The following is a 19,728-nucleotide window of genomic DNA, read 5'->3' as shown; positions in this document are numbered from 1 at the left end:
AGTTTTGCATTGGGATTCAGAAGAGTAAAAAGGAGGCAACATGTCTGAAGAATGAAAAATACCTAAAGGTTGACCCTCAACTCAATAAAGGTTACTGTACTCTCAGCCTCCTAAAAATCCATGTCCAGAACAGGGCTGGTGATAATCCTGCTTCACTCTGGCAGATAGCAGATTAAACAAACATGGACAAAATGGAGTTAGGACAAAGGGTCTATAAACCGGAGTAGGTACAGAACACATCAAGTGCTTTTTTTTGAGAGGAGAAAACATAGGGCAGTAGCAAAGAAGTGGGACTGGGTTCTTCTGTGTCCCTTGGGCAAAGCTACAGACTGATGGGCAATGACAAACAAGGAGGCAGACTTGAACTAATTGGGCATGGGGAGTGGTTTTCAGACAGTTACAGCTTTTGGAAGATGGAACCAGCTGCTTTGTGAGGCAGTACATTTTCTTTCACCAAAATTGTTCAAGTAGAGTCTACAACACAAGCTTCCAGTGGCTGATTCTCATTTGTATTTCTCTCGTCACTAAAATGATCGTGTGTGATTCCTAAAGTGTTAGCAATGTGTTGTCTTTAACATCAGCCTGAGATATATCAAAATGCAAGTGAGAGAGATAATATCTAAAAAAATAATACTAAATCCATTCTAATTCTTAAACTAGTATTATAAACAGATAACTTACAGCTGATCAGTCACATCTCTACTGTAGTGAGTGTGGAGATCCAGGCAGTGGGTGGCTCATTGGACCAGACCCCACTAAGATCTCTTTCCCAACTTTGCAGTAGACAGAATGAGAGAACCAGTCACTACAAAGAAAAGATAAACTGTGTGGTATTTTGCAGTGCATCATCAATACATTTATTAATGTACCCCAAATGGAATGTTTGTGTTAAAAGGTAGTATGCATTAACTAATAATTTATTTCTTATTTTGAAGATGGGCAATGGGATTTGTCAAACTATCACCTGTTAGACCTTGGACGGCCTCACCATTCCATCCGGTGCATGACTGTTGTACATGACAAAGTCTGGTGTGGCTATAGGAACAAAATCTATGTGGTCCAGCCGAAAGCTATGAAAATAGAGGTAAGTTAACCGTGCTTTCCGTATTTACTGAATTTGTGTTTTCTGAAGACTGTGATTATATTTAGCTTCTTTAGAAACTGTTTTCCAAGTCTGTGTTTTAGGGCATTTTAGTGATGGATTAGATGACAGCTTTTCTGTGTTACTTTGCCTCTCTTGCCACTTCTGACTCTGGTGGGAAGTGGTGGTGTTTTTTAAGAAAGGAGGATTCGGGATCCCTGGGTGGCGCAGCGGTTTGGCGCCTGCCTTTGGCCCAGGGCGCGATCCTGGAGACCCGGGATCGAATCCCACGTCGGGCTCCCGGTGCATGGAGCCTGCTTCTCCCTCTGCCTGTGTCTCTGCCTCTCTCTCTCTCTGTGACTATCATAAATAAATTAAAAAATTAAAAAAAAAAAAAAAAAAAAAAAGAAAGGAGGATTCGCACATGATTTTTTTTTTTTTTAAGATTTTATTTATTTATTCATGAGAGACAGAGAGAGAGAGGCAGAGACACAGGCATAGGGAGAAGCAGGCTCCATGCAGGGAGCCTGACATGGGACTCGATCCCGGGTCTGCAGGATCACACCCTGAGCTGCAGGAGGCGCTAAACCACTGCGCCACCAGGGCTGCCCCGCACATGAATGTTTAAGTGTGTGTCTGAATATCTATAGATGCAATATGTGTATTATTTGGATGCGCGTTTCTTGAGATGTTTAGTTATGTATGGGTTGTATGGGGGGAGGTTTCCCACCTCTCTGCCACCCCATGTAGATCCAGGCAAATCCATAAGTGTGTCATAAACTGAGAAATACAATTGCAGTGGCAATTTATGGTAAAGATAAAAATCTCTTAGCATTGCTCTCTTAAAAGTTTTGCCATAATATATGAATTCATTCTAAGTATTAAGAAAAACAGCAGGAAAATTTTAAGGTAAAAGTCTTTAATCCCTTTGTGCCAAATCCCATTCAGTTTCCTAGGAAGTCCCAAAGTTAATCATTTGGTGGGATTTTCTTTTTCCATATCTATTTCCTATCTGCAGATAAACACACACAGAGCAATATACGTTCCCTTTTGTTTAATTATATATCAGCTCTTAGTTCATGCATTGCTATGCAGCAGTACAAGATCCTGAGACCAAATTCAGTCTTTTTGTTGAACACTGATGATCAGAGTCTGGATGTGCCAGTATTACTTTGGTAAATTGATATCCTACGAAGTGCTGAAATCTGACACCTTAAGTTGTTCATTTAGTTTTGCAGTTGGGGTTAAAAGCATTGTGTATGTGAGAGTAATCCTATTTAGTAAATAATATTTATGCTCCTCTTTTAATATATAGTCTGCCAAACTGTGCAAATTATAGCACAGTTTTTAAACATGAACTCCTACTTAAAGTAACATTGTGATTGAACATTCTTTCCTAGAAATCATTTGATGCACACCCCAGGAAGGAGAGCCAGGTGCGGCAGCTTGCATGGGTGGGTGACGGTGTGTGGGTCTCTATTCGTTTGGATTCCACACTTCGTCTCTATCATGCACACACTTACCAACACCTACAGGATGTGGACATTGAGCCTTATGTAAGCAAAATGTTAGGTAAGCTTCCAAAGCATTCTACCTTTGTCAGTTGAAGAAAATGTTTTATTTTTAAATGGTCTCAAATGCTAGGTAGAACAAATGAATAAGTTGCCTCAGGATTAGTGAGTTCTTACACTGAAAGTGTCAGGCAGATGCTCCATGTACCCTGTGGTTTTTGACAGAAACTTGGTATCAAAAAAAACCCCAAAAAAACTTGGTATCATTTTTGACTCCTCTCTTACTCCCCACACCTATTCTTATCACTGGGAGCTGTCAAATCTGCCCCCCCCCCAAATATCTTAAATCAGTTACTTCTTTATCTATGCCATTATCCCTGTAGGCCAGGCCACCCACCCCAACCCACTCCCCACCCTCCAGATAATTGTGAACCTCCTAATCGGTCTCTGTTTCCACTCAAGTGTGTTCTCTAAGTAGTAACCAATGTGCAAATACCACCATGACATACTTATGTAACACCAATCACTTTTAGAATATTCCTTCCTTGAGGTGAGGTGACATTTTGTGATAACACCAGGAGAAACCAGTCCGGTGGCCTGGACCTCTCTCCTCACTCACTCTGGTCTGTTCCCACTGCCCTGAGCTCACCAGGTGCATTCCCATTTCAGGCGCCTCCTCCCCCACATGTTCTGTCCTTGCCAAAGGAGGTCTTTTGGTCCCTTTGTACTTGGCTTTCAGATCATAGCTTACATGTCACATGGAGAGCAGACCTCTCCTCATTCCTAATTTGATTTAGGTCCTCTAATACTTTTTTTCATGGATTTATCATGATTGTGGTTGCAGCAGTACTATTTGATTCTTGTTTGTTGTCTCTCTTCTCCCAAAGACCAGAAGCCCCACAAAAGGCAGGGACCATATCTGGCTTGTTCCCTGCTGCTGTATCCTCAGCACCTGATCTAACACTCTGAGTGTTAGGAATGTCATAAACACAGGCTAATTTCAGGAATATACTTTTAAAAGATGTTATTTATTTGTTTATTTGAGAGAGAGAGAGTATGTGTGTGTGTGTGTGAGAGAGAGAGAGAGAGGGTGGAGGGGATGGAGGAGGAGGAAGAGGGAGAGAGAATCTGACATAAAGTCTGCACTGAGCATGAAGCCTTACAGTGGGCTTGATCCCAGGACTCTGAAATCATGACCTCAGCCAAAACCAAGTCTGACACTTAACCCACTGAGCCACCCAGCACCCCAATTTCAGGAATATACTTTGACCATAGGTTAAATATCTATAGCTTAGACTGAATGATAGTTTAGGCTGCTTCTAACTTCTAACACCATCTGTGATCATTCTCAGTTTTGTGAGTAACTAAATGATATTTATCAGATATATTATTATCTGTTTAAGAATTTTCCTTTCAGTTTTAAAAATTCCCCTCAATTAAAAAAAGTGCATCCATTTTCCCTAAATTATATGTCTGTGGTATCCTAAAATTTCTAAACTGCTATAGGACAAAATATGTAAACAAGGAAAGAGTGTAAATTTTGTTAAAGATTGTTTTTATCTGTGCAAAGAAATTTAAGGCAAAGCAGAACTCTTTCGGCTTACAAAAACAAAAGGACATTTGATTTTCCAATCTAGCAAACTCTGTTTTTGTTGTTTTTTAGTTAGTTTGGGGTTTGGTTTAGCAGCTCCCTAATAAATCTGTGTCATACTTTCTGATCAACAGTATTTTCTTTCTGAATGATAATGAAATGTCAGCTACTTGTAGAATTTTCTTTTTCCATTTACCATGAGTTATCAGACAGGTGATAAAGTCTAATGGAAGTTCGCTTTGGTTTTTTTTTTTTTAAGATTTTATTTATTCATGAGAGAGAGAGAAAGAGAGAAAGAGAAGGCAGAGGGAGAAGCAGGCCCCATGCAGGGAGCCCGATGTGGGACTCGATCCTGGGACTCGATCCCGGGACTCCATCCTGGGACTCCAGGATCACGCCCTGGGCCGAAGGCAGGTGCTAAACTACTGAGCCATCCAGGGATCCCCTGGAAGTTCTCTTTGATGTACACCTTTAGGAAACATCCAACCAGCTCTGGTCACATTTCTTCTCTTTTATGTAAATCCAGTCTTTTTGAAGGATTTGGAACCTAAAACATTATGTGCTCTAGTTTCTCATAAAAATTTCCCCCCATTGTACAGGTACTGGAAAATTGGGCTTCTCTTTTGTGAGGATCACAGCTCTTATGGTGTCTTGCAATCGTTTATGGGTGGGGACAGGAAACGGTGTCATTATCTCCATCCCATTGACAGAAAGTAAGTATATTTTTAGCTGACTTTCACAGTGCAAAGAGTTGCAGGGTGTAGTTGTGTCCAGAATTCAGGCAGAAGGAGTGGTTTTGGTATGGGTCAAAGACCTAACTATTTGTTCTTTCATTACTTCTACAAAACTTATAAACTGTAGCACATTAACAGTGTCCATGTGTCAGGACCAAGGTCCATAACTAAAAATGTTCTATTGTGAGAAGCTCCTTTTCTCAGTTCAGGAATCATAGTCCTATTTCATTGTTTAAATAAAGGTTGAAAAAAAAAAGGAAAGGAAAAGAGAGGAGAGGAGGGGAGGAAGGAAGGAAGGAAGAAGAAAGAAGAGAAAAAAAGAAAGGAAGGAAAGAGAGAGGAGAAAGAAGGAAAGAAAGAAAAAGAAAAAGAAAGAAAAAGAACGAAGGAAGGAAGAAAGGAAAGAGGGAAGGAAGGAGGGAGGGAAGAAAAAGAAAGAAAGAAGGAAAGGAAAAGGAAAGGGAAAGGAAAAGGAAAAGGAAAGGAAGGCTGAGGTTCAGCTTTCCTCCAGTGATAGTACATCAATGTCCAGAAACAGGACCTAGAATCATTCTGGTTCTTCACATCTCCCTAGCAGTTACTATAGGATGTTCCACTTCCACTCAGCTTATTGGAGGATTACAAAATGTGGGAAAAGTTTCTTAGGTCAGCAAGCGTTTGGTTATACTGGAGATAAGCCATTTCTCCTGTATGTGAAAAGGATATGAACAGAATGTACTTTGTATGTGTTTTATATTGTTTCATTATTGTTATTTTTTTGAACAAAATGTACGTTGTATGTTTTTCATATTATGTTCCATTACATTGATTATTCATCAAATGAGCATTTTTGTGTTACAGAATTCATGGGCCGGAATGGTTTGAAAACAAGTGCCATAAGTCCAGAGAATAAGTTGATAACTAAACACCTCAAAATTGCCCTATCTTTCTTTAGGGAGAATGGGGACAAGAACCTAAGTTCTTTTTTTTTTTTTTTTAAGTTTTAAGTTTTAAACTTTTAAGTTTTTTTTTTTTTAATAAATAAAACATTTATTCATGAGAGACACACAGAGAGATAGGCAGAGACAAGAGACATAGACAGAGAGAGATCAGCAGGCTCCATGCAGGGAGCCCGATGTGGGACTTGGTCTCAAGACTCCAGGATCATGCCCTGGGCCAAGGACAGGCTCTCAACCACTGAGCCACCAAGGCATCCCAAGAACCTAAGTTCTTAATTCCACCTGTTTTTTGTGCAAGTAGTTAGAAATCTACATGAGTTTACTTCATTATAAAAGAGAATTCTATTTTAACAAAGCAATTTTAACAAGATTTCTTAAAGAAAAAAGGGAAATGAGGCAGGCTGTGCTCAGCGCTCCTCCTCTAGATCAATAACACCTGCCACACACACACACACAAAAAAAAAAAAGAAAAAGGGGAAATATTCACATTGAGGAAATGCTCCTTATTCAATTCTTATTCTCTGAAATTGCTTTATGATTAAGAAAAGCAAAATCACAGTAAATCAAATTGTCCTTTTTGAGCAGATATTCTATAGAGGCTTTGATAAGAACTTCCCATGTTACTTGGTATTACACCAAGTCGGATTTTGTTAACGTAGTCAGGTGCTTGGAATGCCAAGTGAGCAGATAGAGGAGAAGCCGCAAGCGCAGAGGTTCATGGTAGTGCTTGTCCCCTGCCGTGCACCTCTCCATGTCCCTTTCCTCCTCTCTCACTGTAGCCGTAATCCTCCACCAGGGACGCTTACTGGGGCTGAGGGGTAAGTGCAGATCCTGAACCCAGCTCTTCTTCCTGGCTTCTGATGGCCACTGGGAGGCTGTCCTCCGGCTCTAGATGCCCTCTTGAATGTTCCTAAATGCCATCCACTCACAGTCACTGCATCGCAGCAGATGTTCTGTTGGTTTTGTTTTTTTAATACTTGTTACATGGCCACCAAACTACTGCTCAGCGGCTTAGTGTATTTATCATCTTTTGTTGCAGCTGAACTTTCTTCCAGACTTTGTTTTCCTTCCAGTAAAAACACGAAACATCTCTTAAAACTGTCATTAATATCCATTGTTTACTCTTGTTATCGACCATGTTTCTTTCATTCACTTACTGGCCCATGGAATGGGGATGTTTTGTGAGTCTGGTTGTTCTAAAATAATGCAGCAAGCCATCAAGCTGGTATAAATGAAAACTACTCTATTGTAGTGGCTGCATCCTTTTAGACACAGCTTTTTACCACCCCTTCAAGGGAGATATTCTTACCAGAAGGGAGAACAATCAGAAGATAAAACTATGAAATTTTAATTTAACAATATACCCATTTACTGTAAACTGTAACTGGTTAGTCTTCCAAAATGGGGATTTAAAAATAAATAAAAGTAAAACAGACATGCCTAAGATTCAAATCTGGGCTTCTTTTAAACTAAGATTTTTTTTTTTTAATTAATAGATGTGTTTTTAAAAAGTAAGCTTAGTTACTGCTAGACTGGCAAAATCCCCTACTCCATTTACTGAGGTACTTAAAAATAACTAGCATGCTATGTTACCTTTTTTTCCAGCTTTATCTTGAGTTGGCATTGCTGCCCTTGTTTTTACCTCAACTGGCTGTAGCTTTTAGATAGTATCATAAGGATTAACCAGTAACATCCTGCATCATTACTATTTCCTAGGGGAAAATATTTGGTCTTTGGTTTTTCTGTTGCAGCAAATAAAACCTCAGGAGCACCAGGAAATCGTCCTGGAAGTGTAATCCGAGTATATGGTGATGAAAACAGTGATAAAGTGACTCCCGGGACATTTATACCTTACTGTTCAATGGCACATGCACAGCTTTGCTTCCATGGGCACCAAGATGCTGTGAAATTCTTTGTGGCAGTCCCAGGTGAGTTAGATTACTCTGTTGAGAAGTTGCATATAATTATCTCTTCTATCCCTTGGTTCCACTACCTAGTCTAAAGCTAAGAACTCGAATTACAAATAATTCCAGTATAATATATGAAAAGTTATAATGGAGGTTTGGATAAAGCACTATAGGGATATTTGAACGAAATTGTTTTGGAATCTTTCTCCCCCAAAACAAACCTGTCAATCTTTATTTAAGAGACCTTGCTTGGGATCCCTGGGTGGCGCAACGGTTTGGCGCCTGCCTTTGGCCCAGGGCGCGATCCTGGAGACCCCGGACCGAATCCCACATCAGGCTCCCGGTACATGGAGCCTGCTTCTTCCTCCGCCTGTGTCTCTGCCTCTCTCTCTCTCTCTGTGACTATCATAAATAAATAAAAATTTAAAAAAAAAAAAATTAGAGACCTTGCTTTAAAAAAAAAAAAAGAGAGAGAGAGAGACCTTGCTTTTGAAAAGCAGTGATAGTATTTTGTCACTGCAGAATACCAGAAATAGTTGTGGGCCTAGTGAAGGAGATGGCCAGAAAGATTGTATACAGGAAGAGACAGGGAATGTGCTGTGTTGCCTTTCTCAGTGTTACGGCAAAAAGCAGCAGATAGGAGTCCCCGTCTCACCACTTGGGTAGTTATCTTGAGCAAGTCACTTAACCTCTGAGACTTGTCTTCATTTCCTAAGTGGACATGACTAATCTCTGCTTTTTTGACCTCATTTGTTATGAAAATTAACAAAGGTGCTTCGGAACTATAAAGCACTATCCAGTAAAAGATGGTAGTGGTGATGTCCAGTGAAAAGGGTTCTGTCCACAAAGAATACTAAACTGATGTGACTGACCTTCTGCAAGCAGGACCCATGTTTTGAATTCTTTTCCCCCATAAGATGCAAGTTTTGGAGTTATACAAAGTTTGACTCTGACTTTACGACACCAACTGTGTGACACTGGACATGAGACATAGAACCAATACAGTATGAGAAAGAATGCAAAATTGATTTAATTTCAGGAATTGGCTCATGTGATTGATTATAGGGGCAGGCAGGTCTGAAATCTGCAGGTAGGCTGCCAGGCTGGAGACCCAAGAAAGAGTTGATGTTGCCCCTGGAGTCCAAAGGCAGTCTAGAGGCAGAGTTCCTTCTTCCTTGGGGGACCTTTTTTTCTGAAAGCCTTCAGCTGGCTGGATGAGGCCTACACCATGGAGAAATAATCTGCTTTACTCAAAATCCACTGATTTAAGTGTTAATTATATCTAAAAAAAATACCTTCACAGCAATATCTAGAATGGAGTTTGGCCACATATCTGTGCACTATATATAGCCTAGTCAAGTTGACACATAAAATTATACTCATACTCATTTTCCTGAGGGTGTTCTAAAGATCAAGTGATTAAATGTCCATAGTGTAGGTCTGGCACATTTTCCCTAACCAGTTATTCAGTATTCTTAACAACATGGTAATGAGCTTCCTGAAACATACACCTTGTATAATTATATAGTTATTTCTTAGGATAAATTCCTAGAAATGGAATTCCTGATAGTAATATTGTTTTGCTTTTGTATAAAAAGGGTCTTAGAATCCCCTTTGAGTCTCCTTTATTTATTTATTTATTTTTCTGAGTCTCCTTTATATTCCTCTAATCCCATTCCCTTCCACTTTTCCTCGCCATCTGCTACCCCTGACCTGAAGTTGATGAGTATCCTGCCCATGTTTTTATATTTTTATATTTGAACAAGTCTCTAAACAATACGTAGTCTTTTTTTCTGTCTTTGAACTTAAATGTTACGTCACTTATATATTCTCCAACTCGCTTCTCATTTTTTTGATATTTGTTCATGTTTATACATAAAAATCTAGTTCATTTAAACTATCGCATGTTAAAGGTGTCTTTGCCATTTCATGCTCACGGAATTCTGCTTACAACTTAAACTTTAGCATAAATGGCACATTTACCAGTAATTTTATTTGCATGATCTAAATTACAAATAAGATATACTTTCCTTAAATAATGAGAGAAAAACTATGGATTTGAAATATATTTAAATATTAATTATGAATATCCAAACTCATAGGGCTTACGTTGAAGATTTTTCTCAGTCTCTTACATAAATGCACATGCACCCTTTACTGTTCCTCAGATCAAAAGATGTAGACTGTAATAGTCTAAAGCAGGCAGCTAAGACCAGCCTAGCCACCCAGATCTCAGAATAGGTTTGGACCCATTCCTTCTTTGGTACAAAAGGGCTCTACTTAGATTTTCGAATTGACTTCCTATGACCTTTACAGGTATTTTATGATCATGCAGAGGTTTCTGGCATCCCCAGGACTTTGGTTGTATCAGAATATATTTACCCTTTTGTTCAAGCTTCTGAAAATTTTCAGAGAAAATGAGTCTTCCCCACCCTAGTCTGTGGTAAGTACCATCCTCTTCTGTTCTTGCACAAATAGGTCAAGTCATCAGCCCACAAAGTGGCAGCAGTGGCACAGATCTAACAGGTGACAAGGCAGGGCCATCTACACCGGAGCCTGGCAGCCAGACGCCCTTGAAGTCTATGCTGGTCATCAGTGGAGGAGAGGGCTACATTGACTTCCGAATGGGTAAGTCATTGGTTCTGGGAGCTCGATCTCCACTGTGTTCTGTAACTTGGATTTTCACTCATAGTAAACAAGAAACTACTCTGATAAGTGATTTTTAAGAGGTTTTCTTTGAATTCTTGACTTAGAAAACAAATTTATATTACCCTTTTTTCTTATTTTTTTTTAAGTTTTTTATACAGAAGTGTATTTGTTTGAAGGAGCATTTGAAAATAGCAAGATTTGGGGTGCCTGGCTGGCTCAGAAGAGCATGCAACTCTTGATCTTGTGGTTGTAGGTTTGAGCCCCATGGTGGGTATAGAGATTACTTTTTTAAAAAACGAAAAAAAAAAAACCCTGCATTATCTGCAAATAAAATTTGATGAAAAGTAAGACTCTTGTTGACCTGTATGACCCACCATTTAAAAAGAAAAAAGAAAGAAAACAGGATTGGGTCATATATGGAGGTGTATGTGAAGAGTATAAGATAAGGAATCAGAAGGCCTTGGACAAATCATTCAGCCTCCCTGAAGCCCAGTTTCCTCACCTACAAAAGGGAGAAATAAAAATACTTTATAAAGTAGTGTTTGTACCAATATGGATTTTGTTTGTTCTTTTTTCACCTTACAAACATGATTTGCTAGGTGCCTGTCAGTCTTAAGCTTGAGATGCAGATACAAATCAAAGATCCCTTCCAGCAGACTATGGAAGAGTGCAGAGATAGCAGTATGTTAATAGATAAGTGTTACAGGTGTTCTGGGGGTCAGGGGGTGGGGCAGGGACAGAGGCAACACATGATGCTTGAGCTGACTTAGATCTGCACGGTGGTAGTCTAAAGAATTGGGCTGGGGAATGAGCAGGATGAGGAATGCTGAGGATTGGCATTCCAAGGTAAGAGAATAGCTTGATCAAAGAAAGGCTTGCTTAGAAATGTTGAAACCATCTTGAATGAAGAAAAAGTATTTTTAAATGGCTGGAGCATGAGAGACAAGTTTACATTTGACCAGAGATAAATCTAGAAAGGGGGGATTGGGGCTGGATTATGGAAGATCTTTATATACGACATTAAGGAGTTTGCACTTCTATATTTTTATATATGTATGTATGTATGTATGTATGTATTTCCTTCCTTTCCTTCCCTTTCTCTGATCCAGTATAGTTCACATACAGTGTGTTAGTTTCAAATGTATGATACAGTGATTCAACGGTTCCACACATCACCCAGTGTTCATCACAATAGGTACACTCCTTAATCCCCATCACCTGTTTCCCCCATCCTCCCACCCACCTCCTCTCTGGTAACCATCAGTTTGTTCTCTATAGTTAATGCACTTCTATCTTTAAAGCTAAGGAAAACTATCAGAGGACTTTAAATAGAAGAGCAATGTGAATAGATTTGTGTAGAAGATGAGTTGGAGGTATAAGACTAGACATACAGAGGGACGCCTGGGTGGCTCAGTGGTTGAGTGTCCACCTTCAGCTCAGGGCGTGATCCCGGATCTAGGGATTGAGTCCCGCACCAGGCTTCCTGAGAGGAGCTGACTTCTCCCTCTGCCTGTGTCTCTGCTTTCTTTCTGTGTCTCTCATGAATAAATAAATAAAATCTAAAAAACAAAAAAACAACTAGACATAGGGAAATGAGGTAGGAAAAAAATGAAAAACTGAGTAGGGCAGTAACAGTAGGAATAAAGCAGCGTGATGAGGGATTAGTAACTGATAGGATGTGGAGAAAGGTGAGGTGACCCATTTACTCAGACATAAAGACTACCAGAACAGGGCAGCCCCAGTGGCACAGCGGTTTAGCTCCGCCTGCAGTGCAGGGTGTGATCCTGGAGACCGAGGATCGAGTCCCACGTCGGGCTCCTTGCATGGAGTCTGCTTCTCCCTCTGCCTGTGTCTCTGCCTCTCTCCCTCTCTCTCCCTCTCTCCCCCTCTCTCTCCCTCTCTCTCTCTCTCTCTCTCTCTGTTTCTCATGAATAAATAAATAAATATTAAAAAAAAAAAAAAGACAAGCAGACCTGGAGGGTAGAGAGGGAGGAGTTTGATGCTGGGCATCGCCTTGATCTTGAGGAGATTGTGAGCTGGGAGTTGTCTTAGGTCAAAGATGGTTGCTGGGCTTTAGGTATATCTCAGAAGGGAGGGATTTGGGGGCTGTTGAATTCTATAAGAAAGTAGTATAAAATTTAGGGCCATGTAAATGACAGTGTGCTGCATATAATTAGTATAAACCAGACTATCTAATGCAAAAGACTTATACATTTTTAAGGGGGGGATGTTACTGTGAAGTTTAGGAATTGACTGTTTCTAGTGATGTTAGTAGGAATGAAGTTGCTTCAAAATGTTTTTAAATAATTGACTATCAAATAAATGAATGAATGAATGAATGGCTATTGGTGCAGAATTCCTTGATAGAAAGGGATTCCATTTAGCTGGGGTGATTAGGGCAGCTTTTACTTGGCGTGAAACATGGCACTTGGAACCATACTAAGGAGTATGTTAATAAAATCTTGGTTTTTTCCATGTGCACTGGAAACTCCTTCCATTGCGGATCCTGAAAACAGCATAAAAATTGTTTAACCAGGTTTGTCAATATCTCTAGTTAATCCAGCCTGGAAAGCACAGGCTTAATTTTAATAGTAGGTAAGTATACTTTTTTTTTTTCTCAAATAAAATTTGATCTTTTTGTTCCATTTTAGTTTCCTGTAATATTTTAACAATGAAAAATTGATCCCATGAGTCCCATATTTTGTTTTTTTTTTAATTCCAGTGTAGTTAACATACAGTGTTGTATTAGTTTCAGGTGTACAGTCTGGTGACTCAGCACTTCCATACATCACCCATGCTTCTTACAACAGGTGTGCTCTAAATCCCTGTCACCTGTTTATCACCAGTCTTCTGGTTTCAGTGGTTTAATTAAGTAAGATGTAGAGCCCTAGGAAATGGTGATTTGATGGGGGAAGATTATTATTAGACTGTTGAATAAAAACCAAGTCCAGACCCCTAAGAAAGGCAAAACCAAAACAAAATACACTGGACCTCATACATGTTTCATATACATATTTGTATATATTTCAGTATATATATATATATATATATATATATATATATATATATATATATATAACAGTAGAACCTTTATAAAACAAAGCAACTCAAATACCAACAGCCTTTAACCTTGCCAACTAATTTGTCATTATCATTGTAATTTTTTATTTTTTAGTTCTTTTTTTGTTTATTTTAGTGGGGAGGGGCAGAGGGAGAAGAGGGAGAGACTCTTTAGCAGGCTTTATGCCGAGCATGAAGCCCAACCTGACACTTGGTCTGACCACCCTGAAATCATGACCTGAGCTAAAATCAAGAGTCAGACACTTAACTGACTAAGCCACCAAGGCATCCCTCATTGTAATTTTTTAAAATTTAAAAACCAAACTCAATTTTTTTTACATTCTTGGATTTTGTCTTGAATCTTTGAGATCGTGCTCCACTACACAGTTGGACATTGCTGTAAAGGATCACGAAGAGGTAGGTTAAGGAGTATTTGGCCTGCAGAGAAAAATGCCAATTTTTAGGGGTTTTTTTCTCTGTCAGTTTCTCGTTGACACTACCAATGTTTTCTTTTGCCCAGCTGAAATTCAGGTGAGATACATGGCAAAACTAGCAGATCAGCAGTGTACCTTTGCCCCTTGGTATATAAGTATGTAGGATTCTGCTGAAGAATCCACCCCAGAGACCAGTTGTCACTGAGTTGTGTCAGAGTAACCCTGGTCTGCAACAGCAAAACTAGGGATGTACGTTGTAGAGAGGAGTGTGCTTTGCTTGCCCTGGCCCTTGGGGAGCAGTGTCTTTAGTCAGGACTTCATTTATCCAGTTCATTCAGCTATTCCTAGAAGAAGCTATAGCCTTCTGTGGCTTCGGCCTTGTGCCTTCATTTCTACCATACACCATTAATTCATAATCTATCCTAAACTTAAAAATCATGGGAAGAAAAACCCAACATAGAGGGGCCTTTGCTGGCTTAGTGGAGCTTGCGACTCTTGATCTCAGGGTGGTGAGCTCGAGCCCCACATTGGGTGTAGAGATTACTTAAAAATAAAATCTTAGGGGCACCTGGGTGGTTCAGTTGGTTAAGCGTCTGCCTTCAGCTCGGGTCATGATCTCAGGGTCCTGGGATAAAGCTCCGCATCAGGCTCCCTGCTCTGTGGGGAGCCTGTTTCTCTCTCCCTCTGCCTACCACTCCCCCTGTTTGTGTTCTCTGTCTCTGTCCATGTGTCAAATAAGTAAATAAAATCTTTATTTTTTTTATTTTTTAAAGATTTTATTTATCTATTCATGAGAGACACAGAGAGAGAGGCAGAGACATAGGCAGAGGGAGAAGCAGGCTCCATGTGAGGAGCCCAACATGGAACTCGATCCAGGGACTCCAGGATCATACCCTGAGCCAAAGGCAAATGCTCAACCACTGAGCCACCCAGGTGTCCCAAATAAAATATTTTTAAAAATAAAATAAAATCTTAAAAAACAAAAATCTGAGTGTATTCTTGTGTGATGAATCTGCCATCTCATAGTGCTGCAGGGAGGCAGTTTCTGTTTCCATGTGCCTGTATTGGTTATCTCTGATTGGAGAGCATTATTGTCACTGACAACAAACATGAGTTGTTTGGGTTTAGCTAGTTTGTGGGTGTGTGGGCTCTATCTCCACACCTCCACATTTATAGGCTTATGTAATCTCACTTCTCAGTTTGACACAAATGAGAGGAGACTCTGTCCATTTGAATGAACACAGGGTCGGACAGCTTTTCCTTCTTAGCTTCTCATTTCTGTTAACCTCAGTATGCAGACATTCTGGGATGGGTTTCTAATTTAGTACTGTGAACTCACTTTTATTGTCTGAAAACTTAATTAACCTTTTCAGAAGTCGGGCAAGTGAGGGTTCTGATTTATGTCATTTCTTGTCCTGTGTTCTCCAAAATGGGAGTTGGCCAACCTTTGTGCGTACTGTTCACAGGCTAACCATGGACATTCTATCTGCTGTCCTTTGGACTGCATATTCCATGCTCAACCTAACTTGAGTTCTTGTTATCATCCCCCAGGTGATGAAGGTGGAGAATCAGAACTTCTTGGAGAGGATCTTCCGCTTGAACCTTCTGTCGCCAAAGCAGAAAGGAGTCACCTGATAGTGTGGCAAGTGATGTATGGCAGTGAGTGAGCACATAGGAACAGGTGGAGGCGGGGAAGCTGTCTCTTCTGCATGGTTTATTTTCCCTCTGCCCCTTTATTTAATGCTCTCTATGTGAAATTAGTTTCACCACATTATGTGTGAGCATTTCTTTTTCCTGTTAACTTTATATTACAGAACCTGTCCTACCGTAACAATACAGGAACTAGCTGTTTTACTGCACCAGTGTTATAGGCAATTTCAGTATGTTATGAACAAATCAAAGAATGTTTACTCTCTGCAAACTGGTAAATTACAGAAAGCAATCCAGATGTGGCTTACTCTGCCGCAGTTAATGTCACTCACTTTGTTTGATGGGGTCACTTTTTAGCTGTCACTAATAATGAAATTAATGGGAACACTTGATAAGTGAAATTGTACCATTAAGTACAATAATAAAGTTTTTCCCAATGTATTATAAAATTGACACAAGCTAGTATCAGGTGGATTTCAGGATTTCTCTAAATGTCCCAGGGGGCTAAAAGCTAACTGTAAATTACTTTAACTTTCACTTTCAAATCTGACAAATCTTGTTTATATGGTATATAAAACCTTGTTTTCATCAGATTTGGGGGGTTTTATATTAAAGAAATTAAGACTACACTATTTAAATAAAAGTTTCCTGTTTCTGACTTATTAGAGCTCTAAAGTTTATGAGGCCTGCTCTCTGAGTACTAGTCTCATTTTCATACTGACGTGTCTGAAAGGTTTATTATTTATAAGGCTCAGAAGATCACTTCAACAATGGGAAGAATTTTTTTTTAAGGAAATTGTGTTTTGGGTTCTTGTATCAGTGAATGGTGGTAGTTGGTTGAATTTTTTCCATGTAAAAAATTCACTTATTTACCAGTTGTTCTTGGACTGCTCTTACCAGTTAATAAGAGTAAAGCTGCAGTGGTGATAGAGTGGCCTATGGATCGAATAAGGGATTTGGTGAGAAACAGTATTTTTTCTTGTTCTATGTAAAACTACAGAACAGCTAGCACTTGATATTTTGTATGTAAATGACACCTTTAAGCTTTTGTGCCCTTTTAAGATTAAAATGCCATCTTCAAAAAGGAAAACTATGAAAGGGAAGAAGACAAAGCCAAGATACCATAAAGTAAAAGCCCACAACATGTTCATCTTTTTTGCGTATACTGACCATTTAAAAAAACCGACTCTGGGTTTAACTGACTTTCTTGTTTCATAAGTTTTCAAAAACCGTTTTGCTGCAGTTTTTCCCTCTCCAGCTTCTTGAAAATGTGTTATTTACCATTTCTTTAAGCAAAACTGAATATAAATTTAAGTGTTATTTTTTAAAAATCTAAGCCTGTTGAACAAAGGCCCCCAGTTATCAGAAGGACTACTTGAAGGAAAAGTAAGCACACGCAGGCCTCAGACTGTGTAAGTGTTCTTAAGTGCCAGGGATTTGTTCTTTCTGAATGTCATACAGACATGTTTGTAAAAAGTATGCCACTGTCCTTCAAGCATCTACAGGATTAAGCTAGATTATAAATACACGGGATTTAATGAGCTGGAGGAGGCCTTTGGAGCCATTTGGCCACATGTGTCTAGAAGCACATTGTGTACACAATAAATTTATGGCCACTTTAGATGGCCAGAAGGAAAAACTCCTTTGGTAAAAGCTATACTAAAAGGATGCTTTTTTGCTTGAACTACTCAATCACTTTTCTTCAAGGCACCAAAACTTGGGCCACTTATCATAGCTGAGAAGCTATGTTTTTATTTTAAATCCAAGCCATTTTTGGCAATACCTAAAAACAAACAAACAAAAAAACAAAACCCCCACATTTTTAAACATTTTGGGGGAATGTTGTATAAATTCAGAAAAAGGAAACACGAAAGTGTTTGGAAAGTTTAGTCCCAAGAAGTAAGCATCCCAGAGTAAGACTCCATCTGCTGTTCAGTCTTTTACATGTTTGTATGACCAAATGTAATTTAGGAAATCAGGAGGTTAAAGATGAAAAATGCAGACATGTTACAATGGTTCTGATTGTTCTTTTTAAACTTACTGGCTCTAACATAAGGAATATAGGGGTGTAGCTATTTTATCTAAAGCTGTCAGATTATCTGTCGCCCTGTTAATAACTTCAGGGACTAGAGACAAATGCCTGTACAAGTTGTTTTAAGGGCTTGTCCTTATATTTGTAATTTCATTTGAATATTTCCCACAGATTATTTTATTTCCCCCATTCCCCCAATAATAGGCTTATATTCTTGTAACATTTACTTTGGTCAAGGTGGTAACAGTTGCTTCCATAACCAGAATGTAAGCTTCTTGAAGCAGCAAAGTGGTTGGTGCATACTTCCTGTACCTACCAACTCAAGGATAGAGAAAAGTTGGTCTCTCCATGTAAAAAAATATAGATTTCCCCTAGTTGGAAGAAATAAGGGATACCCAAGAATTTTCTCATTTTGTTATTCTTGGGTTATGTATGAGGTTGAACCATGTGAAATTGCCGATGCTCGACCATTGCTCGTCTACAAAAATGAAAGTATCCTGTACACCAACCTAACACTTACTATGAAATGCAGGTTGAAATCCCTCTGAGGCAAAGGGAGAATATTCTTGAAGAACATTGTTTTGAGAGTGTTTTTCTCCAACCTGTGTGGATCTAAATTTTTTAAATAGGAACGAATATCTTAATAGATGCAGCTTTTTGAGAGTTTAAAACATTTTGAGCACAAAGTATGCAGCACATAACTTTTCAAATTGTGTTTGCATAGAAAAGATTAAAATACATGCTCTCAGTTGCTGTATTGTTCATTTCTTGTAAAGGTCTAACTGCATTTGAGAATAGACCCTTTAACATAGGCTGCCTTAGTAACAAAACAAAGCAAAACAATTGTCTCATTAACTGTCCTAAAGAATGTGCGTCTTTCTTGCAAATGCTGTGGAACTGAATATTTATTTCATTGTGAGTATTATGATCGTTACCAAAGGACTCAAGCAGAGTTAGGGCTCTTCTTAATTGATCATGTTGAGAAAGGGACTCATTTGGCCCCAGTTTATAACATGGGAAGAGTAGAGAAGAGAGAATTAAATGTGGAAATCATAAATGCTTTTCTAACAGGGTTATGCTATTTTGTAACACTAAATGTCTTTTTCTTTCTCTTAAAAATTAAGTTTTTATTATTAATTTTGTCATACATTTCTCAATATATTTGAATATATTTTAACCATTTTATGTTCTGAATTTGTTTTTTGTCCTAGACATTTTATCCAGACTTTTACTGGCCTCTATAACCTGAAAAATGGGTTCTAGAGTGTCCCACTTGTTGTCTCTTAGAGGCTGAGGCTTCATTTCTATGAGCAAAAAGCTCATTTAGCAATGTAGTTATTTCAGTATTTATTTCTATTATGGAACCCCTGGGGTTCGGAATGTAACTTTGTACATGAAATATATATAAATATGTATATGAAACATGTATGAGGTCCAGTGTATTTTGTTTTGGTTTTGCCTTTCTTAGGGGTCTGGACTTGGTTTTTATTCAACAGTCTAATAATAATCTTCCCCCATCAAACATGACAGCACGGACTGTCGCCATTTGCTCAGGCTGAAGGTGAGTAGTGGGGAATACATGAAGAACATGATTGCTTGGCTCACATGTTCAAATGAGTAATAGACATAGGGCTTTCTAGAAATGTGGGTGTGCTGAGTAACAACCCACACATGATATAAGGCATACCAGTTGCCATGTTAACTCAGTAATGAGAGGCAGGCTGTAATGTAGATGTTAATAATACACTGTGCTTATTTGTGACCCATTTGCATGAAAGAGACTCTGGAAGGAAGGATGATTATAAAACTAATCATGTGGTAGCACAGTGTGAATCCATATTCAGAGCAGTGGTATTTAGTCCAATCCTGTATACTTTGTTTACAGGAAATGTGGGCTCTGACACGACAGTAAAAGTAGCCCCAATCAGCATATTAATAGGCTAGTTCACTTGATGAAGGCACAGCGATCCATCCAGTTGAGGCTGGATGCTCTAGAGTATAATTAATAACCTGGTTCATTCCTGCTCTACAGGACCTTACCTAACTGCCCCCTTGGTCTTCTGGGGCCTGCCAAGTCATTGTTTTGGAAACTGATTAATTTTTTCAGCCTCATTCATTTTACTGATCCAGCCAGTCTTAGA

At 39.0% G+C, this 19,728-nt stretch overlaps 1 protein-coding gene across 15 annotated transcripts in view; it reads left to right on the top strand.

Annotated features, from left to right (window-relative positions):
- The window catches only part of SPAG9 (sperm associated antigen 9), a 145,008-nt gene extending 125,995 nt beyond the window's left edge, over positions 1-19,013 (top strand). For 9 of the 15 annotated variants that reach the window (XM_025995936.2, XM_072747484.1, XM_025995932.2 and 6 more), the window contains 7 exons: positions 936-1,084; positions 2,482-2,653; positions 4,783-4,896; positions 6,635-6,673; positions 7,607-7,783; positions 10,241-10,390; positions 15,457-19,013. In XM_025995936.2, coding sequence (XP_025851721.1) covers positions 936-1,084; positions 2,482-2,653; positions 4,783-4,896; positions 6,635-6,673; positions 7,607-7,783; positions 10,241-10,390; positions 15,457-15,572 — 917 coding nt within the window. In that variant the 3' untranslated portion in view covers positions 15,573-19,013. The remainder of the gene's footprint in view (positions 1-935; positions 1,085-2,481; positions 2,654-4,782; positions 4,897-6,634; positions 6,674-7,606; positions 7,784-10,240; positions 10,391-15,456) is intronic. The other 6 variants (XM_025995937.2, XM_025995935.2, XM_072747483.1 and 3 more) reach the window with 1 other exon arrangement.
- The last annotated feature ends 715 nt before the right edge of the window (positions 19,014-19,728 follow it).

The sequence above is a fragment of the Vulpes vulpes genome, chromosome 2 (assembly GCF_048418805.1).
Source record: "Vulpes vulpes isolate BD-2025 chromosome 2, VulVul3, whole genome shotgun sequence".
NCBI classification, from domain to species: Eukaryota; Metazoa; Chordata; class Mammalia; order Carnivora; family Canidae; genus Vulpes; species Vulpes vulpes.
The sequence above is the reverse complement of the archived record's forward strand: the minus strand, read 5'-3'. Positions and strand labels throughout refer to the sequence as shown.